Below are 27,426 nucleotides of genomic sequence, written 5' to 3'. Positions count from 1 at the left end.
AGGATCCCCGCACATCCCCCATCCCAAATCGTCTACAATCTCAAGACTCAACTTTGGCTCTTGCCATCAAGGAATAAGAGGGGGGAAAAAAAGAGAGAAATGCTTCCACGGGTTAAAAACTTCTCCAATTAACCCTAATTACCCAGAGAGAGAATTTCAGTGAAGCCTGTAACCTGAGATGTCTATCAGCTCTGTGACTGAGGCAGGCAGGGAGGAAGTTGCATCTTTCATCTTGAAGTTCAACTACAGGAAATGTGACATTTGAATATTAACAGCAGTGATTTAAAAGAGTGAAAATAGCTCATGTATGTTTTCGTCTTCCCAACTCCTACTTAAATACAAGGTTTTTAAGATTTAAATCCACCTCAAGGCTACTGAGCATATCTCTGAGTTACTGATGCACCTAAAGACGTTTACACTTCATTTCACTGAAAACAATGAACTACACCCCGGTTGTACAGTTTCAAAGAAATAAAACAAGAAAATGGGATCTGCTTATCAGATTTGCATGCACACATGTGGGATGTGTGATGCCCTCATAAATGGTCATAAAATGTGATGATGAAATATTATGTAGTTACTGATTTATTTGCACCGTTGCTATGCAATGCCACAGTTTCCAACTGCATTTCCTTGATTGTGACCCATGGAATGACCTGTGTAATTGGCTTGCACAAATCAGTAACGACAGGGCAGAGGGGGTTCCCATCCCTCCTTTAAAACGTACGTGTGTGTGTGTGCTGTCCCAGTCACTGATCTAGTTCACAGATTACCTTCTTGCAGAAATACACCTGGCCACAATTACCCTTTGACACCAAAAGGAGTTTATCTGTAACCACATCAACATAAACTGAATGATGGAGCTGTGAATCTGCTCAGCAGGGAATTCATTCAAACAAACATCCACCTGGCACTACTGTGTTTGGCTGTAAACGGCAGGCTGATAGCTGGAAACAGCAAGTGGTTTAAACGTGTTACATTCTTTAGGCGCAGATAAAAACCTGCAGGTCTGTCTTCTCTCCATAAATGTTGAGCGGTCTGCAAGGTTTCAGCAATTACAGACATTCAGAGATTTTAAGCATCTCTGAGCATAACAATATGTTTAAAATGTGCAGAAGAATTTCATTCTTTTCATCCAAGGCTCATCAAACATACCACGCTTTTAGAAAATGTCCTTGGCTCAGCAACTGGCCTTGATGTGAGTTCTATTTGCAGGCCAGAAAGATTTAATGTGCTGCCTAATGGCACAAAGGCAGAAGAGAGCAAAACCCAGCTTAAACTGGGTCTTTCCACCTTTGAAGCCGACATAAATCTTTATGAGGTAAAATTACAGGAAAAATTGCGGTTAGTGCAGAATGCAATAATGCAAGATGTAGAAAGATGCAGTCTCTTAAAAAGAGGGGTGGGGTATGAATTGAGGCATGTCTGAAAATATAATTAATTTTTGTTTAGGTTTGTGGTTGTGAAGAGTTATGTGCATCAATATGAATTCAGGTCATAGAGTATTTCCGCTTTTATTTTCCACAAAAGTAGTGCCAGAAAGTCCTTAAAGCCAACTCTTCTTGAGAGAAAGTGTGTGATTATCCTCATAATAAGAGAGAAGGGGGCGGGCTCAGTGCTGCTCTCATGAATATTGAAGCCTGCACACACACACACTCTCTCTCGTCTGTGCTGAATCTGTGCAGACCAGCTCGGAGCAGTCAGTCAGTCAGCAGTGGGCTGCATGGCTACTGTTTGAAACTTTCCTCAGCAACAAGTGGAGACAGTCGGATATCGAAGGAGAGCAGACTCTCGGAGTGGTTGAGGGACATACAAAGGGAGAGCTCTTCTATGAATCCGGACCCCGTGCTCCGCCAAGCAAAGTGTTGTTTCCCCCACTCGTGCATGTTTAAACCAGAGGAGAGCTCTGGTGCCGTGTGTCGGCCAGACGACTAGTACAAACGAGTGGCAACAGCAGTCCGGAGGCATGATTTTAAGACGGGGCTCCGTCGTGGCTGCCTTTATGCTCTGCTTTCTTGTAAAGGTATGTTGGAGCACTTTTTGGGAGTGGGGATAAAATAGCGGGAAAGGTCACTCGGTTCAGCCGTGTGGATGTACTGTAACTGCTTGCGTCTCTTCTTCTACGTGCACGGCTATGCTAACATAACATGTAACCATGTCGAACAAGAAAAGTTGCTCTCAGTCAGTGAAAAGGGCTGCAAAAAAAAAAAAAAAAAAAAAAGGCTAAATAAACGAGTGTCAAGTTCAAAGTTTCACCCCTGCTTTCACTGCTGTGTCTTCCCCAACAGGTGTCAGAGGGATCGGGACAATTCGAGCTGCAGATTTTGTCGATGCACAATGTGAACGGAGAGCTGCTGAATGGCATGTGCTGCGACGGCACGCGGAACACGGCGGATAGAAAGTGCACGCGGGACGAGTGCGATACGTTTTTTAAAGTTTGTCTGAAGGAATACCAGTCGAGGGTTTCTGCTGCTGGGCCATGCAGCTTCGGAATGGGATCTACGCCTGTCCTCGGAGGGAATACGTTTTCTTTCAGGAGCTCTGTCAGGAATGACAAATCCAGGATAGTTTTGCCCTTCAGTTTTGCCTGGCCGGTGAGTGGAGACTTCATAAAACAAACAAACTTTTCCCTGATGTACATCTACAAACCAAATAAAGAAAGAGAAAATGTCTTGTGTGCAGGACAGTTAAGTGCAGTTGCTTTGAGTCACCTCCACTTAAAAAGTTGCATAGAAAGTGTCTCTGACTGTCTTTTTTTCCGCCTCTGGTCTCAGCCTGTAATTTACCATGTGCAGGTATTTTTCTCCATCAGACCTAGGCCTGTGCATTTAAGCATTTTCAGGTTGCTGAACTACTTTGCATATTATTAACCTTGAAATGTCTAAATTTGCCTCTGGGATCAGTGGGAAAAAAGAAAAAAAAACAGTGCCAAAAGTTTATTGTAAGGGAGCCTACTTATAATTGCCTTTTAAAGATTAAACATAACAAAAGAGATCACTTTTCTTTCATAGCATTGTATCTTGCCTTCCCAGACCTGATCCAGCAGATTAAAAGTGAGATGAAAAGCTGGGTGAGCCTCTCTCTCCCAGAACCCCCCCCCCCTGCTCTGCCTCCCTGGCAGCTGGTCTTGTTGCACATTGCAGCAGCTCCAGAGAGAAAACCATCTTTCTGGTTTCTTTAAGTGTCAGCTCTTCTTCCTAGGGTAAATAAATGGGCCTGACAGGCCTGTGGGAGTGTTGGAGCTTTGTGTGAGAGGGATGATTTGCCATGCTGGAGCACATTTCTATGTTGTGAAGGGGGGGAAAAAAAGAACTGCACAGACTGACTGGCCCCACAGCTTGGCCCGCAAACTCCTCCACTGTGCCTGATAGCTGAAAGGCACAGTCCGGTGGTATGTGTGTGTCCAATTACATCAAGGCTATTTTTGCTTCAATCTCGATGGAAGTTCTGGTTGTGATGTTGAGCATTGTCCACACTGATGGAGCAGATGTGTGAAAGAACTGGACTGCACTGTGTCCCTTTACTCCTTGTGTATATGTTACCTGTGAGAATAGGTCATTTAGGTATGTTTTTTTCTTTTTCCCATGATCTACCAGTAAAACGATGTCTCCCAGAGGCTCACATGCAATTTGATATTGTCTGTATTTTTTATATGCGCTCCACTTGCATACTGGCGCCCCACTGTTTTTTTTTTTTTTCCTGAGTTTTTCTGTTTATGTTCGCACTGTGGCAACACTAAGTCAGCGTGAAACCCTTACAGCCATTCTAGTCTCATCTTACTGCTTGAGCATCAGTCCCATTTGTTGAATGGACTTGTGCAGCAGTTGACCAGGAACTTGAAAGGAAAAATCCTTAAACTAATGAGAGGAATTCTTGTCATGTGATGAGTTCCAGATAAATAGAAATGCCAGAAACTCCACATTGGAGGAGCTCAGGTAACTGCATTTAAAGCAGCTCAGTTGTACAAAGCAGTTTCAAACAGCCAGACTGAGAATCGGAGAATGACCATGTTCGCTCATCCTTCACTTCAAGTGCTTTACTTCAGTGCACATTAACAATTGTCAGGTTTGGTATGATATCACTCTTTGTCCTTTTCATCAGTTGATTGGCTGTTGTGGACAGATGGCAGTGTGGTGCAATTGGGTTGTTGGGTACTCAGAGTTCACGAAGCCCTCCCCCTCCCTTTCCCTTCATCCTTTCTTGTGAGCTGCATGAAGTTGGCCTCTTGTCCAGGCCAAGGGCTTTGTTTAAGTCACGCTCGGTTGGACCCCAGGCATTTCATCGCTTTAACCTTGCCACCCACGGTAACTGCTGCACTTAATGAGGCTACACACATGTGCTCAGATCAGGTAGGGCAGGAGCCCAGCCTCCAGCTGGACAGCGTGATGTTGGCCGGACATCTTTGTCACAGGCTAGCCGGGGTTTCAGAGCCTTGTGTGGATTCATAGTGTCTGCTTCATGCTTTTATTTCACAGAGGAGTGAGGGCCCAGCTCCACTGGCCCTCACAGTGTATCAAGCAGGGACAATGGTCTGCCCTCGGTGACTACAGTGAGGATTATGGAGCATAATGGAGGCAGCGCAGCTGTAATACCAACACAGGGCAAGCAACAGGAAGCAGTTGTCGTAGACTCAGCAGTGATGTAGTTGGCTCTCAGGAAAAAACTGTGACCTTGCCTCTTTGGCAACTTCAGCATATTTGAACTGAGGGAATCAATCCAGCGGCTCTGGGAGCAGATTTCTTAGATTTATTCTTTATTAATTCCTCAAGCTTCCCCTGTCTTTTCCTCTCAGGTCTGTTACATCTGAATTAAGCAGTATAATTATCTTCCTTTCATTTCACACACAACGCCGCTCCACCTCTCAGACAGATGGGTCCATGTCTGCGTGATTGAGTCTGTTAACAAGTCGGTGCAGTCTTGAGAACTTGAATCAGGTGTGTCCCAGAACAATAGTTAGCTGAGCCCTGAGGATAAGTGAAACTGGCTGCTGTGAGAATAATGACATGTTATGTTATGAAGTTGGCTCTAATATCGCAATTGCTCAAATGAAAAGTACATAAAAAAAATGCAATCCTTTTTACCTCTCTACCTCACCTTGTTCTTGGCTCGTAAGGGGTGCTGGTGGTTCGTTGCGGTTGTGACGCTGCAGAATGACTTCTGACGCTCCACTGCTTATCATGCTTGTTGAATAACCTGTGTATTAATGGTTAGTAAACAATGCAGAAGCTGGATTACATCTTGTGTAAATGCTTGAAACAACATTCTTTCCTGGTTTCAGGTCCATGGTTCAGGATCTTATTTTCCTTACGAGAAACCTGTTTTTGTTTTAGTTGGCAACAGGCGATGTTCTTTTGTTTGGGTGCGATTCCGGTGTATTCCCAGGTGACACACTTTTACAAGATATTCAAAACGCTTTTCATTGTGCAACAGTCTTCCTTAAACTCTTGGATTGAGATGGAAATCTCTTGGGAAAATGGTGCATTCTTACCCTTCAGTGGCTCTGAAGGTGAGAGTTGGCTTCTCATGACAAGACACAGGGCTTTACTGCAAAAAGGGTGTCATGCCAAGCAGTCCTGCTTATTGGTTAGACTGCAGTTTGATACTGTTGAAGTGATTGGCTCAGGAAAACTGATACAGAGGGTCAACATATCTTTGACCAGACTGTTTACATTTCCTGTATGCTGAGCCTAAAACAGTCTAATCTGCTCTGCCTTGCCTTGATGTCAACCTTTGGCTTCTCCCTGTTGGTCAATGAGACATAACTGATTATTACTATTATTATTATTATGAGCATTTTCTCATATTTCCTGGTACATTCGATGGGTTAGTTGTCAGTGGAAGGCAGAATGAGAATGGGTGTTAGGAAAATTCCCCTACTGAAAGGATTCTGTAGTGTTCTTTGGCAAGTAAGTGTGATTTGAACTGGAAGGATCTTTATCGCTCATGTTGCTTGTCTGTTGGACAGTGTCTGCTTTGCCAGGAAAGATAAGACATACGGCCACACTTATTATTCTTGTATGTGTGTGTGTGTGTGTGTGTGTGTCTAACAGAGTATATGTGTGCTTGAGAGAGAGAGAAAAGGAAAGGGAGTGTGTTCTCTGTAGTTCAAAGAGGAGTAGTGAGTCAGCTGGGAGCCTGGGAAAAGTGAACCTGGCAGTGGCAGACAGTTCCAAGCTGATAAGAGCCAAGGAGTTATGGAGTGTTAGTGAATGAGGAGTCGGGTAATATCTCACTCTCTGCAAGCAGTTGTTTTGTCTTTAACTTGCCATCCCAACAACATCCTGACATTCTCTTAGATATGAACTTAATGGTGCAGGATTCTGTGATTGGCGCTGAATCAGCAAATCACAGAATCCAGACGTTGGTATCTGAGGCAACTGCGCTATTAGTTAATGGCATGGCCTTTCATCACGTTAGTGTTGGATTTACATATGAATAATCTGGTGGTGAGAGTTGTGATGCTGTCACTGCCTCCGCACTGAGCCAAAGTCATGCAAGACGTGGGTACGTGTTTGTTTTTCTGCATTGCATTTTAATGTCTTATTACCTCAGGCAACTTCTACACAGAGGGACAGGTACATGTTTGACATAGAACTATTTAGTTAATAGGATTCCCCACGATCTTTTCCGTCTTAGACACAGTATGAAATTTTCCTTGTGTGGCAGGTGAACCGGGGCTGCCGTTGTTTTTCACTTGGCAGTGATCCATAACTGTTCCCAGTGCAACTGCCAGTAGAATCAAAACAATGTTCAGATTGTGCAGATTGCTGAGAAGAGACATACCCAAAGCAAAATCCATTTTTTGTTCGTTTTTTTTTTCTTCCACACCTAAAAGTCACAAACGCGTCAGTCTAATTTCACAACGATGACTTGATTTAATAATTGTGCAAAACTAAATGAGCGTGCGACGTGAGCTCAGTGATGTTTGCATTTCACTTCCCATTTTTAGGATGAAGTCAGCGCTTGTGACAACAGCATAGTCACATGTGTTGGCGCCATTTCCGTTGGTCATCCCTAAACTCAAAGAGGTTTCATAAGTCATTCAGTAAAACTTATTATGATGCATTTAAGTGCCATGGTTTAGGCTTGGAAAAATTGATGTCTTGATGGAAAGTCTGTGCAACACTCCGGTGTGTGTGCAGCTGTATTAAGCTTTGCACGTGAGCTGTGAACACCAAAAGCATTCACATGATGCTACTCAATGCTTCAAAGGAAGGCTGCAGTTGTTGCTGTTAGCCGAGTGGGCTACACTTGATCAGTGACTCATTCACTGGACTTTTGTGTCAAGCAATTGCAACCAGTTGTGAGCCAGAATTTACTGTGTACTCTGCTGGTGATGCACACAGCATTTAAACAATATCTGCCCTGATTGCAGTAAAGAACTGGCAGGCAATGATTTGGCAATGTTTTCTGAAAAGATGGAAAGTTGAATGCCTGAGAAAACAAGGTAAAACCATGAATTAGGAGAGGGCGGAGGGGGGGGGGGGGGCTCAGGGAGTGAGTCATACCCTTTCTTTCTTTGTGTGGAAAGTGAGCAGGGGTTTTCCTTCGAGCAGGTTTGTTTACCATGAAGTCATCACAGCAAAGTGGCACAGCCAAATTTCTGAAATGCCTCCATGCAGCTCTGCTAGGAACTGTGTGCAAATAATAGGCGTTTCTGGTGGATGCCAGAGCGCTGCAGCAGGATTTGATTTTTCCCTTTGAATCTGTCGTGTGTGTGCTTGCAGAGGCATCGTCCTTTGCCCCACTTGACTGCAGCACAGAGCAGGGTGAATGTGTAAGCTGATATTGGTGTGAGCGCGACCAACTCTGAATCAGACAAAAGCATTTTCTGGAGTGCTGAAATCCATACAGGCCCTTTAGAGTGTGGCAGCCATTCAGTCCCTCTGGCCTTATCTTTTCATGTAAATATATTTATTTATTTATTCATTTTATGTCATGCTGTTAATTATATGCACCTCTCTATCTCATTTTCTTTCCACAAAGTGCTGCAGAACTTCTGTCTAAATGGTCATCTGTTGCATGTTGAAATCTCTCTGCATACTCCATAAAAGGACTGTGTACTCTCTCACAACAGTGGAAAAAGCGTGCGCTTTCTTCTTGTGCCACGTTTAATAAACACATGGAAAAACAGGTTACAGTAACTAATATGAAGACACGAGTTTGGCCTTGTAGGGCAAAGTCTCCTTTTATACGTCTCATTTAGATGTATTTCACTCCTCCGCAGAAGGTCTGCACTGGGTTTTTTTTTTTTTTTTTTGGCGCATCAGACACCCTCCCACTGGGTGGGCAACCAGCTAGGCCAGACCACTGGCCGTGTGTCTGCCATTCTAATCGTTGCGAGACCTCTGCAGCACCTCAGGCTTATCCTCTTAATCAGATCAACAGGGCCATTGTTGTAAGTTCACACCAGAATCTGCTCCAGGCTTTGTTGTAAGCTAACTCCATGAGAGGGAGATGAAACGTCACCAGCATGACGGGTGAGGTTATGGGAAACGGGAAAGTTCAGTGTTTTTAAGGATTAGTGCGTTTACAAATATTTGATTTATGATGAAAACACAAGTTAATTTCTTTATGTATTTAACTTCAGACCTGACTGACTATTAAAGGCAACGTATGTAATATTTGATACTCATCAGTACGGGTGATGCATAGATGTTCGTAATGCCTCACTGTTCATTAACTCTGTCTTCTATCTGTCTTTGTCTCCATCAGAGGTCCTACACTTTGATAGTGGAGGCCTGGGACTTCAACAATGAAACCAGTGGTGAGTACCTCTCCTGCTTGTCTGGCATCTTCATCTTCCCACCTCTTTCTGTTACTATCTCTTGTGGCGATGCCTGGGAGCAGTTATGTTGAAGGTCAGTAAAGGAAGTTTAGTCTTCCTGAACACCCCCCTCCACAAGGCCCACATTGTGTATATGTGTGTCTCTTCGTTTAAAGTTCGCTGACAGGTGCCTGTGACGAACAAGACAAGGGGTTGGTTGGTGAGGTAGAGGAGAGGAGAGGCTGAACACCCCCCCCCCCCCCCCCCCCCCCCCCCCCCCCCCCCCCCCACCACCACCACCACCACCACCACCAACCTATAAAAATGTTTTTATTTGGCCGATGACTGATCCACTGACTGAGCTGGGGTTGAGGTCACACTGTCTCACTGTCACTGAGGCGTGAAACACAGTTCGTCCAGACCCTGCAGCCTGGTGCTGCAACCAGTAACCATTTGGGGGTGGTGGTGGTGGTGGTTGTGGGGGGGTAGGTTATTACTCAGTTTTTGGTTGGTTTTTCATCGTGAAACTTGAGATGACACAGTGGTAACATCATGCTGAAATCTTACTTCTGGCTGCTGTTGGGATTCCTGCTGGTTGGTGGTCAGGTTGGCGACAGCGTGGTGATCCCAGATAAGGGCAGGGCCTCGTCTCCATGCTTGTTTATGTCTGTTTGAGCTTAACAAGGTTTCGGTCTTTTCTGCTGTATTTGCCGCTCCCCAGAGAACTATTAGGGCACTGGTGTGAAAAGCCCACTGAATGTACACTCAGCGGTGGTTAAGCCTTTTCTGGGCACCTTTAGGTTAGGTCACAGTCCTGTTAGCCTTGTGTGTTGCGACCGTCCTAAGATTGAAATAGATTCCTAATCATGATAAAACAGCTGAGCTCTTGTTTCAGTTTGAGAGGAGCAGCATTTTCAGATTCCTGCCTCTGGAGATTTGTGAGTTTTGAGGGAAGATGTTGCTCTAAAGTAGCTAATAAGTTTTTAGAAAGTTTATGCTGGAGAATGAGATTCATCGTTTAAAGTTTTGTTTGATTTATGTGTGGCTCCAGGCCAGGCAGCAGGTAGCGAGGCAGTGTTACTCCGGACACTGCAGGCCAGCAGTCGGTAGAGAAATGCCACACCGCTGAACTCTGGATTTCAGGCTCCTGCGAAATGTTACCGGGCGCTGCGATTTCAGAACGCTGCCACGTCCCGGTCTCCCTCCCTGTGCACACCACTATGCACGTAAATAAATTACAGCCACCCCCTCCCTCCCCCTGCATTGCATTGCGTCATACTACACAGAGGAGCGATTGGCCTCGTGGTCAGCCACCTCTGCTCGTGTGAGCCACAGTAAATAATGATTGTGACATATTTTTCATTCTCTCCCAGGTGGAAGATTTAAACATCGAGTAGCGAGTGCTTCATGTGCAAGCAAATGCGCAGGGCTTGTAAGTCGGCAGTGTAGTGTCTGGAGATTGGGCTGAGCATGTTTGCTCAGTTCAAGTGTGTTTGCTGTGTGTGAAGCTCATTACAGCTCTTGGCTGCGGTACTCCCGTTTGACAGAGCTGTGACCTCTTTGTGTTTGACAAGAAAATATGTCTGGTTCTGGGACTAAGTCTGTGTGTACTTTGCAGTCGCAACATGGGCTGCGACTTTGCTCTACATGCGAACGGTAGATGGACAATTGTGAAGTGTGTGAAAGTGTTGACGTTAATACAATTTCCAATGTTGACAAAAATGCGTACGAAAAAAAAAAAGGCAGGGGAAAAAAGTGCTGATGGCATGCTGGCGGGCCTCCCAGCAGTGACTGCGGCATCACACTGTAATTTATGGCGACTGTGGTTCTTTCCTCGCCTGAGCAGATGCAGCGAGCAGCATCGTAGACCGGTATTATCCTCAGGCTGTAAAGCTTGGATTCAGAAACCGACCAGGCAGAGTTGGACTGGGAGCGTGAGAAAAACAGCAGTTAAAAGTGCTCATTACAGGCATCCTTTCCCTTTTTTCTACATTTCCTCCTTGTACTTTTCTTCCTCTTTAGGACACATAGTTGCCTTAATTACATATAATCTGCTATCACTGAGATCTTCTGCAATTTGTGTCAGAATTTCTGGGCCACTTTTGGGTTCCCAATTTATGATTAAGAACACTGCAACACCCAGAAGCGTTGCACTGTTCGCTTAAACATTCAAACTCTGGCTTAGTTGAGTGGGGTTCAACCAAAATGCATTTGGAGACTCATTTGATTGTGTCTTTAAATGTTTTAGGTGCTGATGGGAAGTTGATAGAGAAAGCGTCTCACTCAGGCATGATCAACCCCAGCCCACACTGGCAGAAGCTGACTCACAACGGCCCCGTCGCCCAGTTTGAATACCAAATCCGAGTCATCTGTGATGAGCACTACTATGGCTTCGGCTGCAACAAGTTTTGTCGGCCCAGGGACGAGTTCTTTGGGCATTACACCTGCGACTACAATGGAAATAAAACCTGTCTGGAAGGCTGGTCTGGACCTGACTGCAACACTGGTAAGCCCTGCTGAGGTGGCACTTATGAAAGGCATCACTGCTAAAGGAATATGTCTGTGAAGAGTTCTTCTCTAAGCATAAAGCCAGACTAATCTGTGATTCATGCTGATGTACTGTCTGCTGCATGGTCTGCAATGAATGACTGCTTGTTCCTGAGCTCTCACTGCTGTTTCCTCTCCATTCATACTTGGTAAGCTATGAAAACAAGAAACCTAGTTAAGCTGATCACCTCTTTCTTCTTTACATTCTAGCGATATGCCGACAGGGCTGCAGCACTGAACATGGATCATGTAAGGAGCCAGGTGAATGCAAGTAAGTAGCCTGGGCCAATCTGTATGATTTATTAGCCTGCCATCTTTGATTTTACTGTCAGACAGTTTGCTTAAGTGCCTTTGTGTTGCTATGGAGGATGCAGCCAGAAATTTGCAGTGTGGGCTGCTGCACATCTGTAGGGATTGTGTCCAAGCACCAGTTGTGCCATGGCACTCAACTTTTCCTGTACATGCATGGTTTTCCGGCCAAAACACTTTCGGTATCGGAGCTCTAACAGAGATTTTGCCTCAGGTTTAAGCCAGAGCTGCCAGCCTGAGCAAAAAGAAGCTCAGCTGCCACAATTTAAAGCTAAAGAAAAATGTAACTAACCCTCTAATGAGGTGAGCGTTATCAGTCAAATCAGGTGAAACTTTCGGATGAGCCTTAAAGTGTACTGTTTATGTAGCTAATGCCTTCCTAATGCTGTTTGTGCACACAGCCAGAGGAAAAGCCGGGCTCAGATGGATATCAGAGCTGGGGCGTGTTGCTTCGCAACAACTGTCCAACTCTTCCCATAGTTCAGCCATTGGCGGCTTTCTTAGTTTTCTGATTTGGCCATAAATCAAGTGCAGGGATGATCACAAGTTTGTACATTTTATGCAGCAGCTTTATTGTTTTTCCCAAGCTTTTGACTTGATCGGGTTTCTTGTAAGAGCTTGTGTGGCCACTGGCAGAACAGGAGCTTGACTTGCATTAGTCTCTACACAGGTGTGGCCGTTTGTCAAAGCTCAGGAATTAGCTCTTATTTACCGAGAGCTCCAAGCAAGCTCTTTTTTTTTTTTTTATTGTAGTGTGCGATGTGTTTCCCATGGTTGGCTTTAACAGCAGCGGTACATAGAAACATTGGCTGCAGGGAAGGGCAGCCTCCTCGTCATTGCTACTCATGATGCTCAAGCTTTTTCTCGAATCTCAAGCTTTGGGTTCTAATTGAGGGGTGGAGTAAAAACATCGCACCTGTGGAAGGGAGACGACTATCGTAAAGACCATTAATGTGTTTATGGGAATCCGCAGTGTGTCACTATGTAACGTCACATTCCCCAAGTCTTTAGGCTGCGTGCTATCTAAATGATTTGGGATCCTGCTGATGCTTCTTGCACTATTGTTCTTTGTAAGGATTAACACACTTTTTAAAAATGGCCCCCTTAATCACAGACTGAAGTTTATTTAAGCACCACGTTTATTTTTACAGTCCGTCCGTTACTTGAGGCTAATCAGAGCGCCACCCCCCCACAGGGACTCCGTGTTTCCTGTCGCTGAACTCCCCAGCAGCAACTGTATCACTACTTTGCCACCTCTAAAAGAGCAGACTTATCAGCCAGGCCCGATTGCTGCCTTAATTGTGGAGCGGAAGAAGAAAAGGGGCAGCATTATCAGTGTAATTATGGACCTGGATATTTTAGTGGTCAGCAAACTGTTTTCTCCTCCTCCTGCCTCAGGGCACAAGCCTGAGTCCTGAGTCATGAGAACCAGGACGAGCAGCGGCGTTGCAGCCGAGAGGAGGGCTGAACTCTCCTCCCTGCAAGAATGTCGCCACTGCCAAGCCACAGGCACAGTGTTGTTAAAGGGAGCGTCTGGCCGCATGCTAATGTTAGCCATGCAAAAGGTCCCATTGGAACTGTAATCTAGTGTTTTGTTACTTTTTTCTTTTTTTCTTTGTTTGGTAAAATGCTAAATAATCCTGTGTCCTTGTGCCCAAGTATTGTTAAAAAAGCTGTTGCGTAAACACACTGCTGCTCAAAATTCATTTGCGGTCTTTAAAGATTCAGCTCAGTTGGTAGAGCGAGAATACTGCCTCTTTGTTTCGTTTGTGCGGCTCCATGCTGCAAATGCTGATGTGTCGTTCATTAAGCTCCGATTACTGCCGCATTTCTTGCGAAGGAATCTGGAATAAGTGTGAGATTAAAATCTGAACATTTTTAAATACCACAAGGATTTGACCTCGCTCGAATTGTTTTCGGTTTTCTTCAACGTTCTGAGCGTTTCTATTTGAGTTTATTTCTTAAATGTAGTTCATGTTGATAGCAGGCTTTTCCGTGTTCTTCGCAGGTGTCTGTATGGCTGGCAGGACCAGTACTGTGACAAGTGTATCCCTCACCCTGGCTGTGTACACGGCACGTGTGTGGAGCCATGGCAGTGCCTGTGTGAAACCAACTGGGGTGGACACCTGTGTGATAAAGGTACTTTTTTTTCCCAGTTTCAGTCACAGAGTGATTTAATCCATATTGTGTCTAAATAAACTAAATCTTTTCTGGCACAGACCTGAACTACTGTGGCACTCACCAGCCGTGCCTGAACGGAGGGACATGCATCAACACAGGGCCCGACAAGTATCAGTGTACCTGCGCTGAGGGTTACTCCGGTGCAAACTGTGAGAGAGGTGAGGGCTGTTGGTGGGCTTTACAATTGTATTTATTTAGCATTAAAAGGTCACAGCACAGTTTGTTCACTATTGTTCGGTTTTTAATTTAGTTTTGGACTTTTTATGGAAGGTTATGAAGGAAGATGAGCAGTGTGAGGATTTATTATGATGTCATCCTTGGAAGACTATTTGTATTTAAAATAAGGCTGAAATGTAGGACTGTGTGTGTGGTTTGAGGGGGGGGGGTAACTTTTGAAATCATGTTTGCAGTTACAATTAGTGGGAGGACTCGGGGCTCAGTGAGCTCACAGACAAAAGGTCAGAGGTGCCTTAAGTTTGTAATCAGAGGAGGTGATAACTCGCAATAATCTGTTTCCACTTCAGTCTAAGTGCCCCCCTCCCCAAGTCAGGTAATCCACCGGTTTGATCTTCAGAGGCCAGTCTTCCCTTTTTTTTTTTTGCTCCTTGAGACAGGTGGAGCTGCGGTTCAGCTGTTGCGAACACTTACCATAGAGATGATGGTTTTTTTTCTTCATTAAATCTGAGCCTTGCAGGTTGCTGAAAGCTTAACTGCAGAGATGTCAGGACGGCGCCCTTTTATAGCGGGAGGTCTGCCAACCAGGGGGATACATCAGGCTATTGTTACGCAAAAGGCTTCAGGGTGCAGCCCTTCATTTTCCCTCTCTCTTCCTACCCCAAGAGATGTTTTCTCATCACCCTTAACTGCCTGGTTATAACTTGAGTGAATCATTCATTTTCTGATAAATTTGGGAAGCACTCATCCTTAACTGACCTGTAAAGGAGGAACCGCCTCTCCCGCCACTCTCATCATGCAGACGAAGAGTGGCGGGGAGTCAGAGGGAAGTCACGGTGCGTTGATCAGGTCAACATAGCATGAAAGATGATTTCCTGGCGGAGTGGTCTGTCAGGCGGGTAATGAGAGTGAGATAGTTCTTTTTGTCTTAAGCGGGGTTTTAAAGCAGGGCAAACCGGCTCTTGCCATTGGGTGAGGAAAAGCTTCGACCTTTGGGTGTTTTGTGGTAACAAAGTGGAACTGGGCAGAGTAGTGAGGTTTTCCGCAAATTAGTCAGAGGCTTTAGCATCTGATTTTGCTTTGCAGTGACTTATTCGCTCAATAGCCACAATAAAAGAAATATATTTTCATTGCAAAATAAGTGTCACGAGTTGGCTGGAGATTACAGTTCTTTGTCTTTCTCTTCCTAGCGGAACACGCCTGTTTGTCCAATCCCTGTTCTAATGGAGGGAGCTGCTCAGAAACCAGTCAAGGCTACGAGTGTCAGTGTGCGCCAGGCTGGAGCGGCCCCTCCTGCAATATCAGTAAGACTGCATGGAATCACACCCACTGAACCTCAACACACTCGTGGCTATTATCATTTCGATTAACCAAATATCCCTCATCCTGTGCAGATGTAGACGACTGCTCTCCAAACCCCTGTAATCACGGCGGTACTTGCCAAGATCTTGTTAACGGCTACAAGTGTCAGTGTCCTTCACAGTGGACGGGGAAGACATGTCTAATAGGTGGGGTACTCAACTTCTTCCCCACCCCTTCATGGCTGCAAACTGTGCACGCACATACCACTGACCCTCTCCCTCCCACATTTAGATGCCAACGAGTGCGATAGCAAGCCCTGCGTCAATGCCAACTCTTGCCGCAACCTGATTGGTGGATACTTCTGCGAATGCCTCCCCGGTTGGACAGGACAGAACTGTGACATCAGTGAGTTGAAAGCTGCAGCTGCGGAGCAGGACACATGTCCAGCTCTTGCTTTCTTTATACATTCATTTCCATTTGCTCAGTACATGCCAAAATACAGCTGCGACATGAAGGCGTAAAGCAGAACCAGTTGTTCTTGCACAGACTTTTTTCCTGCAGTGTAAATTTGTCTGCTGTATGATTATTAGACCTGTGTGTGGCCAAGGCTGCGGTGCTTAGGGGTGGCTCAAAGCGATCCCAGCTCTAGTTTCACTTGGCAGCAGACAGGATTGCTTAATACTCTTGTTTTGCACTGATTTTTGCAGCCGCTTTATCCAACTCTCGCGCTGCATTCTCCAGCTCCGACATTGTTTTTAAAGGCCCTTAGCATGGGAAACATAAAGTGCAGACTTGTTTTCAAAGACAGACTATTTAGTCAGGCTGTTCAGAATTAATCCTCAGATTTGTTTTCCCATGCAGATATAAACGATTGCAAGGACCAGTGCCAGAACGGGGGAACTTGCAAGGTAGGTGACGGGTCAAAATCCATCTAGCTTTATCGCTGCAGTACCTGCTGCTTTGGCAAGCTGCTTGTTTGTTTGTTTTATTGTGTCCTTTTTGTCTATGCCAGAGAGACATTTACAGTGGTTGTATAAATAGCTGCTGTAAACCAGCAGTGGAATTGTTGTGGAATTCCTCTGAAATCAAATCTGAGAGAAACGGCTTCAGAGGAGTTTCTCAGGGAAGGACACACAAATTTCTTGACCACACTAGATTGAATTACCATAAACATTATTGTGTTGAGCCCATGCCAGGAAAAAGTGCTGAAATAATTGCAAAGCTGTGATATTACCCCCACCCACCCACTCTACTTCACTTCGCCTTGCTTCCTGGCTCGACGGTTGTTGTCCTGACTCCACCTTTGACGGGGCTGATATTTGTTTTCTGTCAGGACTTGGTAAATGGCTATCGCTGCGTGTGCCCTCCCGGTTTCGCTGGCGAACACTGCGAGAGGGACATTGACGAGTGCGCGAGCTCACCGTGTCTGAACGGCGGCCGCTGTCAAGACGAAGTCAACAGCTTCCACTGTCTGTGTCTGACCGGTTTCTCCGGAAATCTCTGCCAGGTGAGACGGGCCTCGTGCACCAATAAGCACCAACGCAAGCATCCTCCCTTCTATCATTTAGCATTTTAAGCCTTTCTGCTGCGATTGCAGTATCTTTCGGGGTTGTTGTACATTTTTCCTGCTCCACCCTGTTAAATGGCTGTTGTTCCACAGTCCTCCTTTTTTTTAAAAAAAAAAATGGAGTTCTTTGTTGAAGCTGCTCCTGGCTACAGTGGGATACATTCCTCAGCGCTGAAGCCTGGACTCAGAGGACGGCTCCTATGTCTCTGCCTTGTTTTCCCCCCTTCCTCCTAACACTGTGTGTGTGTGTGTGTGTGTGTGTGTGTGTGTGTGTGTGTGTGTGTGTGTGTGTGTGTGTGTGTGTGTGTGTGTGTGTGTGTGTGTGTGTGTGTGTGTGTGTGTGTGTGTGTGTGTGTGTTCCTGGCAAGGCCTGCAGGGAGGATGCTGTGGGCTTTGCTCTGTTTTCTGTAGCAGAAACTGTCAGCTATCAGATTCACCGCTTTATTCAATACCTTTCTCTCCTAGCTGGATATCGATTACTGCTCACCTAACCCGTGTCAGAACGGAGCATCCTGCTTTAACCTGGCAAAGGACTACTACTGCTCTTGCCCGGAAGACTACGAGGGCAAAAACTGCTCCCACCTCAAGGACCACTGTCGCACCACCACATGCAAAGGTACGTCTCCCACCTACAGAAACCACAAGCTTTTCCAGAGGGCCCCCGTAAGATAATCTACATAGCGTGCTGCAATAAATACGCTGACTAAGGCCAGGTTTTCTCTATTTGCCTGATCGCTTTAGCCACGTTTTCCCATCAGGGCTATACCTATGTTTCAGTTTCATGCAGGGAAGTTATTTGGCCAAAGTGGGGAGGTTTCAAGGCAGCACCTCTTCCTGCTCTCCTCAGCAGAGCTTTTCACTGGTTCTATCATCTTCTAAGTTCCCTAGAATTCTGGCAATAGACTGATAGCGCAGTGTGTGTTCTTGGTAACGACTTGGTGGGCTACCTCTTCTTTTCCCCTTCAGTGAATGTGCACGTTTTTCTTTGTGTGTGTCTGTGTAATTGAGTGAGAGGACCAACCACAGAGTCAGATACACAGTGAGAATATCTCTGCACTTGGCAAGCATTAAGTGATTACAGGGGAGCAAATTCAGCCAGTTTGCCTAACCTGATCAGACAAGGGGAAAGGAAAGGATTTAGGAGTGCAGTGAAAAGATCACTCGGAACTGCTTATGAAAGCATAATGGCTTATTGCTTTATCTGCTATCATTTCTTTTTCCTCATTGGCACACCGATAAGGTGCTGTGAACTGTAAACATCTGCATTCACGTAGATCTTTTCCTGTCTTTCTCGTTGTTCTGGGTCCCATTTTACCTGTCACTTTGGTTAGAACTAAGTTATAACATGAATTCCCCGTCTTCAGTGATTGACAGCTGCACCGTCGCCGTGGCATCCAACAGTACACCCGGAGGAGAGCGCTACATTTCTTCAAATGTGTGTGGACCTCACGGCCGCTGCCGGAGCCAAGCCGGGGGCCAGTTCAGCTGCGAGTGCCAGGAGGGCTTCAGAGGCACCTACTGCCACGAGAGTAAGACTCGTGCATGATACAGAGACCAAGGCATGACTGCTCACAAGCAGTACCATATCTCACTCATCTTCCTGTCCTTCACTTGAATTTCAGACATCAACGACTGCGAGAGCAATCCGTGCCACAACGGAGGTACCTGCATCGATAAAGTCAGCGTGTACCAGTGCATCTGTGGTGACGGCTGGGAGGGTGACCACTGTGAGATCAGTGAGTTCCCTTAAAGTCCTGCCAAATGCATGTCTTCACAGTCTAACAAAAGCATGATTTTGTGCTTGATATGCCATATATAAGTCAGCCTCCCATCTAATTTGTCCAGACATTGATGACTGCAGCACCAACCCTTGTCATAATGGAGGAACGTGTCGAGACCTGGTGACTGATTTCTTCTGTGAATGTAAAAACGGCTGGAAGGGAAAAACCTGCCACTCCCGTGAGAGCCTCCCTTTTTTCTTTCTTTCATTCCACACCCATCTTGTCTGTCCTCGCAGGCTCATGGCTCATGTGCTCATGGCTCTTTGTAATTATCTATTATATTACCTTAGTAACCTTAAATCCTTCTTCTAAAAATTTTTTTTTTTTTTTTTTTGGATGCGGCCTTCAGGTGAGAGTCAGTGCGATGAAGCCACATGCAACAACGGAGGCACCTGCCATGATGAAGGCGATACATTCCAGTGCAAGTGTTCCCCAGGCTGGGAGGGTACGACATGTAACATAGGTGAGTCACGTGGTCACGGCGTGTTGCCTCATTCTCAAATATACAAAAGGTTGTTTAGTGGAAGAGTTCCGTCTTGTCTTGGATTTTAATCACATTTGTCGGATCTGCAAGTTCTACAAACACTTTTTATCCCCTCAGACTGTCAACACTCCCTTCTCTCCTATTTCACCATCTCTTCTGAGTGCTAACAGATATCCGTTTATAATCCCTCACTGCACTGATGGTGCACTTCAAACAGAACCTATATTTTTTTAAAAAAAGTCGAGCCATTATTCGTATCATAACAGCTTAATGAGTGTGACTGCATTTATTCCCCTCCTTATTTCAGCCAAAAACTCGAGTTGTCTTCCCAACCCGTGCGAGAATGGAGGTACCTGTGTGGTGAAGGGGGATTCGTTCACCTGTGTCTGCAAGGAAGGCTGGGAGGGTCCCACATGCACCCAGAGTGAGTAGATTGGATGAAGATGGACAGTTATGGCTAATAAATGTTGATAAAGCTACACAGTGCAGAGGTTAAAATCTTGCATCTGATTAAATCCGACTCTCCCATCATCTTTTGATACACAGCCTTTTGTTTATTTATAGATTTATTTATTTATTTTTACCTTTTTCATCTCTTTGCGCTTGCTGGCTGCTGCCGGTAAGGGGGGAAAAAAGCAGAGGAGGGAGAAAAGGGTTTAGGAAAGTGGAGACAGATGTTTCTCCCTCTTTCTTCTAGTCCCCCCACCCCCCTTCTTGTCATTACATTCCTGTCCAAACAGTGACATGTCTCCTTGTTCTGCAGCCCTCCTCTATTTCCCTGATTTTCCTGGGATCCCTGCCCTGTATGCATGTTCTCCAAAACATAAATTCCTCTTGTACTGTAACGATTGCATGTAAGGGAGGTGGGAATCTGGATGTGGAGCTGTAGGTTAGTGGTGGTGGGCTGTAACAAATTTTTGAGGGCGGGAGTCGACTCTTCTCGCTAATGAGGCAGGTTAACCAGGCAGCTTGGCGTCCAAGCCTGACCGGCGCACCACACCTCTGCACACACAAGCTCTGACATGCTTTTTTTTTTTTTTTTTTTTTTTTTTACTGCCATCTGCACTGAACACTCCTACGTGAGGCAACAAATTCAAAACAACACATTCACTTCTTTTTGTCTCTGTCTTTTTTTTTTTTTTTCTTCTTATTTCCCAGATACCAACGACTGCAGTCCCCACCCATGGTAAGTGAAAACCAAACATTTCCTGTAGATTTGTAGATGTAAACAAGCTGCTCCCGTGTCGTTCCTCACCTGCGTGCATGCTCTCTGAGAAACCAGGCAGACACCCTTTCCTGTCTGTCATTCCTGGGACGCAATCAGCAAACCCTGTTTTGTGAACTCCCATAATATGCAAGCCTTATTTATCCAAACACTTGTGGAGCTCACGCCCACACTGCCGCACACTTGTCCAATAATAATAATAAGACTGATAGTTTTATTGTCTTTGAAATTGGTGAGAAAATTCCAACCTGAATTACTAAAATAACAAACATGGTGCATCTGAATTATTTCTTCTTTTTATTTTTCCTGCAGCTACAACAGTGGAACCTGTGTGGATGGGGACAACTGGTACCGTTGCGAGTGCGCTCCAGGCTTCGCAGGCCCAGACTGTCGAAGCAGTGAGTATTAATCCCGCCTGCAGCTTCTCTGTGATACCCGTTTGAGGCAGAAAGTTAGAACACATCCAAGCAGCAGGACCATCACAGTCCCTCCAAATGGCAGGGTTAGTTGGCTAATTATCAACACACTGGGCTTCAGGCCAGGCTGAGCCATTCTGGTGTCACTTCACCGGGCCGTGCTGTTGTCCCTGGGGTAAACCAGCTTAGCAGGCCAGCAGCTAATCAGCCATGCTCTCTGACACTGATTATACAGATTGTTTTCCCTCTTAAAGGCTTTCAGATGGCCACATTCTTTCCCATTGCAAACCCTTTGTTCTGCTTAGTCCAGCCTTTAGCTCCTGCATACCTGCTAATGATGCTGTCTTTTTATGAAAGCTGCGAGGGCACAGAAAAAAAAAAAAAAGTCAAGCCAGTGCTGATTCAAAGCATGTTTGCTTGTTTCTTATTAACGTGTCTGTGTACGCACTGTGCAAATGACACATGGTCTCAGCAAATGCAGTCATGGAATTAGATTTGTGTGCTGATTTGCTTAACCCAATATTTGAATTCTGTCTGGCTATGCTTTTTATTCCACGGAGAAACATTATTTTTTCTGTCTTTCTTCTCCTCTGCGACAGATATTAATGAGTGCCAGTCCTCCCCGTGTGCCTCAGGCTCCACCTGTGTGGATGAGATTAACGGATATCGCTGCCTGTGTCCACCAGACAGGACGGGACCACACTGTCAAGAAAGTACGACTCCACAGGATGATAAAAGAATGATCCACACACAATTTGGCTTTTTTTTTTTTTTAATATATATTCCTCACTCGATTATTCTTTTCAACACAGTGACCAAAAAACACTGTTCTGTTAATGGCCATGTGTCCACTGATGGAACCACATGGGATGAGGACTGCAACACATGCCAATGCTCCAATGGGAAAGTTGTGTGCACAAAGGTATGTCTAAACAACACACACTTAGACACACTGCAAACAAATAAGCATTTCCACTGACTGTACAGCTGTTACTGATGTCACTGTTTACTGGTGGAAGAACTTTACTGGACTCAACGTCTGCATTTGTGGTTGTTCTCAGTCCCAGGTAGGGTCATGTTGGGCTCCACACAACAGTGTGTGTGTCTGGGTGGAGCTGGTTCACGAGTGTCAAATTCTATACAGGGATGATGCAGTTTTGTTTTGAAAAGAAACAATAGTGCTGTTAGAAACTGGAGTCGGATGCAATTTCAGAATCTCCCACAGTTACACTGGATGAACCCAAGATGTGGTGATTTACAGCAGCAGCTTCTTATCATGCTCATCTAACCAGCAAATCAACAATGGGCCATTACTGATGCAGCTCGTGGGGTGGAAATGATCTGGAGTCGTCAGACATACTGGGGGCCACTATATTTATGGCAGTGATATTCATGTACTTTAGCAAACTGGAGCATAAATCTCTGGGTTAGAAGAGACTATATAGGCTACAAATATCCTGAAACTGGCTTGTGTTGATACATCCAAAGACAAATCTGACATAAATCTAAATGATTTCATTTTCCTTTGCAGATGTGGTGTGGCCCTTGCTCGTGCAAGCTGAGTGCCAAAGGACGAGGCGGGTGTCCGCTGGGTCAGAGCTGCGTTCCCCTCAGGGAGGGCCACTGCTTTGTAAAGCCCTGCCCCGAGCTCGGAGAGTGCTGGCGCTCCAATCCGCCCCAGTCTCCCATCAAATGCCACCCCAGCTCCTGTTACCAGGACAACAGCTGCGCCAACATTACCTTCACCTTTAACAAAGAGAATTTGCTTCCAGTGAGTTACCTAGGCACCGGGGAGATTGAATGAACAGATTTTAGGGTCATTTTTCATGCCTGGCTTGCAGCACCACTCATAAATGAACGGGTGCAGTAAACTGTAAAAGATCAGGTTTTAGAATTCTGCTTTAAGAAAAAAAAAATGAAGAAAACTGCTATTGTTTTCAGGATAATATGAATTTTAGCTAAACAAGACTCTGTCAGCACACGGGATCACTCGCCAGTTCTTTAACATGCATGATAGCATATGGTGACAAGCATATGAGCCTGTGGTCTTTAATCTAAATTGAGGGGATTTCAGCCAGATAGGATGTTGAACCTTCTGCCAAAATGCAAACCTAGCTTTCCTATTTTAATCTTGATTACACCCCCCCATTTCCATATGTGCTAACATGTGCTTGGTCTCCTGTCGGTGTGCAGAGCTTGACTGTGGAGGGAGTATGTAAGCAGCTGAGGAACTTGAACGTAGTAAAGAATTTCTCCTTGGAGCATTCTGTGTCTATAACCTGTGACCCGTCGTTCTCCGCCAGCAACGAGATCCACGTCTGCATCGTAAGCACAACCTCCGCCCTGTCTGCCATATGTTGCTCTATTGATCCATACCCAGAAAAGTCCTTTGTGATTTACAGCCTGCAGCATGCCGTCCTAGCAGCGCTTAAAGATGCTCAGTAGGGATATGTGTGATGAATTTAGGTTGGGTTATTTTGTGTCATCCGTTGGCAGCAAGTGAACATCGTTTCTTTGCGGAGAAAAATGGAACTCAAACCCAAACAAATGGGAGTTTAAACCTCACTTCTTTTTATCTAGTCCACTGAAGACCATCGCTTGGACCACAGCCCCATTAAAGAGATCACAGACAGGATAATCGACTTGGTTAGCAAACGCAACGGGAACAACACCATCATCTCTGCCATCGTCGAAGTCCGTGTGCCAAGCCCCAGCAAAACCGGTATGTACCAAAACCATCTTTTCATGACTGAGTGGAAATGGGTGGGAGGATTTTTTTTTGTTTGTTTGTTTTTTGGTAAAGATTAGAAGAGATAAACCCAAGGCCTGAATTTGACAACAATGCCGAGTACCAAGGAAAAATGTATTTACATGAAAGTGTTTTTCCTTGTCTCCCACACAAAAATGATTGGCCCTCTGATGGTAGCTGAAACAGAGCTGTATGACAATCTAGCCAGAACTTCGATGGAAAGAGTAGAGCTGCTTGGCTGCATGGTTTTAGATTGGCTCATACTGCAACTGGCTGGACTCCTGCATGTGTCCACCATTCATCAGCATGCTGACAGGAGACTACTGCCATAGCCAAAGAGAAGCAGCCTCCTCCCCTCTTAGGGGCTCAGAGGTCACGCTGTAAAATTAGCTTACATCTATTACTTGATACATCTTACATCCATGATCTGATGTGACTTTACAATGTAACATGCCGTTTTATGATGGGGCAGTGAATTCTACTAAACCTGATACCTCTGTGACATGATTGTCCTCTTTCATCAGATTACTTAGTGCCCCTCCTCAGTTCCATCTTCATCGTCGTGTGGGTCCTCTTGCTGATATCCATGTTGCTTTGGTGCATGCGGCGTCGGCGGAAACAGAGCAACCACAACGGCACGACAGCAACGGGCTCTGAGGACAACACAACTAACAATGTCCGGGAGCAGCTCAACCAAATCAAAAACCCCATAGAGAAGCATGTGGGGCTCACTGTGGCCATCAAAGACTACGAGAACAAGAACTCTATCATTGCCAAAATAAGGACAAATCATCCCGAGGGGGATGACGACGACAAGGAGAGGCACTTACAGAAGGGCCGCTTTGCCAAACAGCCAGCATACACACTGGTGGAGAGGGACGAGAAGGCGCCCATCTCCAATCCCAACTCAACATCCAAGCATCCTAATTGGACTAATAAACAGGACAACAGAGACTTGGAGACAGCAAACAGCATAAACAGGATGGACTACATTGTATAGCAGACAGCTGCGTTGCTGTGCAACCAAGTCTTGCGCCTTCACACCCAGGTGGTGGGTGAAACCGGGGAGCTTCGGCATGTGCAGTTTAGTAAATGGTCATGTCAGCTGTGACCCTCACAGTATTTTCAGATATTCCCCGTGTTAATTTAAGTTTTGACAAGCTGGCTTACACTGGCAGTGACAGTTGCTTTGTTTGGCTGGAAACACAAGGCACTGGTCTACATTTCACTGTAGAACTACTCGCAAAAGTGTCCTCCTGTGCATTTCATTTCACTTTTTAAAAAATTTTTTTTTTTTTTTTAAATTTTAGTGGACACATGGAAGGCGCTCCTGGTGTAATTGTTGTACAATGACTAAAACTGTCTGATGTGTTCAACACTAGAGCTAATTATTTTTAGTATGTGCTTGAATTCCTTCTAGTTCTGTTTGGAGAAAGTGCCTTTTTCAGCTTTAGACTTCAGCAACTGTCAAATTAGAAAAAAATAAAATAAAATAAAAAAAAAAAGAAATCCACTTTATTATTTATTTTTACTTTTTGTGTGGGAGGGTCAGGAGAAGAAAGGGTTCAATGTCAGCAGTTGCTGCCAATATGAAGAATTTATGTGACAAATTAGAACATGTAGATATGTACATTTTTTTTTTATTAATCATTGTGTATATTTGATTTATTAACTTAATAATCAAGAGCCCTAAGATATCATTCCTTTTTATTTATATGTTCTGTCTAGTTTGAAGGTTTTGATAGCTGCAGAAGCCTATCCATTTCTTTGACTACATCTTGTTTTTCCAATTAATTCAATAAAAAAGCCAAATTTTCAAAAACTATAGAAAATGCAAGATGGGCACTTTTTGGCCTGATGATTCTTTTTATTTCTTTTTTAGTTTTTGTTTTTCAGTACATTTGACATTTCATTAATTGTTGCTAGGACCTTAACTGAAGGCAAGTGAGGTTAGGAAAACAAAAGATCCCAGCTGCTGCAAGGGTTGGACATGGTGGCAGACATATTGCTTGCCATTAATGGATAAACACTTTAAGGGAACAAAAATTCTTCAGCAGCTGCAGTTGAACCCATCGACACGTTTCAAAGGCTGTCAAAATCCACCAATTTGCAAGGCAACTCGCATCAATATGACGCACCAGAATTCCCATCTGCTTTAGTCAGCGTAAGATCATAAGCTAGACCACGAGTACTTGAACAGTAGGGGGGCAATGGGATTGCTGTAGAAATCAAGTACACCGCCTTGCTCTGCTAGAGTCTGCTTTGTTTCTGTGCACATTTCCTTTTTTTTTTTTTTTTTTAAATGAGGCTCTTAAAGACAAACATGTTTTATCTCATTTGTTAACCCTTTGAGATCATGGCAACATTTTGTCCCATTTTTTTGACTTTTGTGTTATGAACTTGAGAATTATGTGTTGATCTGGCAATATATTTTTGAAAGTCATATTTATTAAATTTTTTGTATGAAAAGAGAATTAAAGTTGTCTTTGTTCTGGAGAGCGACTGAAGAGTCTCGTCTGTGCTGCATTCAAACATGTTGGATCACCTGAAAACTTTTCCCATTCAGCTGCTATTGGGACTGGAGCTGGAGAGACATCATAGAGTCCAGCGAGGTCCCTGTCCAAATAGTTTTACAGCTAATTGCGTTGCAGTTAGCCATCCTTGTATTAAGTTGATCCCTGAGACAAAAATTCCCCTCGCTCCTCATGATCCTCAGACAACGCTCCTCTTGTCGGTTAGGTTCAAGTAGCAGCTTTCTTTAAAACCTTTTGAACGCACAGATCTGAGCACAAACTAGAGTTTAAAGATGATCTCTGCTTTAGAATGAGTTTGACAGGATTAAAGCCTGGTCAAGAGATTGGCGACACCTCCTCAGGATGACCTTAAAACGTTAGGACCAGTGACACTAATCTACTGTACTGTCTCAAAGATCAGAACGGGCTACTGGTGCTGTCTCATCTCAGGTTACTGCTACTAATACTGTTGGCCAGACTTCACTTACAAACTGTAACAAGCATTAGCTCTTCTGGACTTATTGAGGAAATCAAAGAAATGCAAGGAGGTCCAAGCGTTTATTTCAAGCGTTTCTGCAGGTTTTTCCTTCGCAAAAGCCAATTTATTTATCATGAAATATAAAAACAGCATAGAAAAAAGGCAAGAATATGTAATCAAAAGGAATAAATTTGAGTTTTGCTGCAGCATTTGAAGAGGAGGCAAAACCAGCTACATTTTTTAGGCTGCCATACTGTAGCTGTCCGACTGTTTGGAAATAAAAACACCACTGCTCACATATTCACACATACTTGGCCCGGGTTCAGAAAGAAAAGCTGCATAATACCTTCCAATTTACAGATTCATTTCAGGTGCTTAGCGACTAAGTATTTAGCAAATTGTATATGAATTAAGCCTTTAAAAAAGTACATTTTTGAAAATGGGGTGATGAAATAAATCTGGAAACCACTATCAATCACATCAGAGCTTCAGCAGGGATACTGGACAGTTTTCAGACGCGTAGGAGCCAGCATTTCAGTCTGAGAGCCATGACGTACTGCACGGCTCCTGCCTGTCTGAAATCCCCAATCTTTAACACAAAACCAAATCTAAACTCCAATTAAAGTTTTTTTCTACTTTCATTTGCAAGCCTCTCTTGACCGCCACGACTTAAGGGTGGAGGCAAAATCTGTTTCAAGTATTTGACAAAGCATAACTCAAATGCTCATGTATCAATTGAAGTGTTCAGCATTTGTCTTTGTGTGTGTGTGTGCATGATATGAGCAGCATATGTAAAAAGAATAGATACTGGAGTTAAAAACAACACATGTATAGTCATCCAAGGAGACCACATAGGCGACAAACTTGTAGCCTGACAGAATATCATCTCTATCTCCGTGGCGTCAGGGATCTTTACTGAAGTTTGTCTCCCCT

General features: G+C 44.6%; 1 protein-coding gene across 1 annotated transcript; it reads left to right on the top strand.

Moving 5' to 3' along the window:
- The first annotated feature begins 1,725 nt into the window (after window positions 1-1,725).
- Window positions 1,726-25,888, top strand: jag1b (jagged canonical Notch ligand 1b). The gene is made up of 26 exons (XM_079248570.1): window positions 1,726-2,023; window positions 2,289-2,594; window positions 8,716-8,767; window positions 11,016-11,273; window positions 11,525-11,585; window positions 13,632-13,762; window positions 13,843-13,962; window positions 15,169-15,282; window positions 15,373-15,486; window positions 15,572-15,685; window positions 16,142-16,188; window positions 16,614-16,787; window positions 17,313-17,463; window positions 18,212-18,376; window positions 18,470-18,583; window positions 18,693-18,806; window positions 18,978-19,091; window positions 19,420-19,536; window positions 20,271-20,298; window positions 20,650-20,735; window positions 21,353-21,466; window positions 21,566-21,675; window positions 22,285-22,524; window positions 22,947-23,078; window positions 23,334-23,475; window positions 24,027-25,888. The coding sequence occupies exons 1-26, from the start codon at window positions 1,967-1,969 to the stop codon at window positions 24,500-24,502; spliced, it is 3,651 nt and encodes a 1,216-aa protein (XP_079104696.1). The 5' UTR covers window positions 1,726-1,966; the 3' UTR covers window positions 24,503-25,888.
- Window positions 25,889-27,426: the final 1,538 nt, after the last annotated feature.

The sequence above is a fragment of the Telmatherina bonti genome, assembly GCF_933228915.1.
Source record: "Telmatherina bonti genome assembly, chromosome: 11".
Lineage (NCBI taxonomy): Eukaryota > Metazoa > Chordata > Actinopteri > Atheriniformes > Telmatherinidae > Telmatherina > Telmatherina bonti.
This window is presented reverse-complemented; position numbering and strand designations above follow the sequence as displayed.

Bases quoted from the DNA above. Each gene is read 5' to 3' on its own strand.
- jag1b (XM_079248570.1), top strand. From the start codon at position 1,967: ATGATTTTAAGACGGGGCTCCGTCGTGGCTGCCTTTATGCTCTGCTTT. The intron at 15,487-15,571 runs GTGGGGTACTCA...TCCCACATTTAG, and splicing joins GGGGAAGACATGTCTAATAG to ATGCCAACGAGTGCGATAGC. The intron at 16,788-17,312 runs GTGAGACGGGCC...TTTCTCTCCTAG, and splicing joins TCTCCGGAAATCTCTGCCAG to CTGGATATCGATTACTGCTC.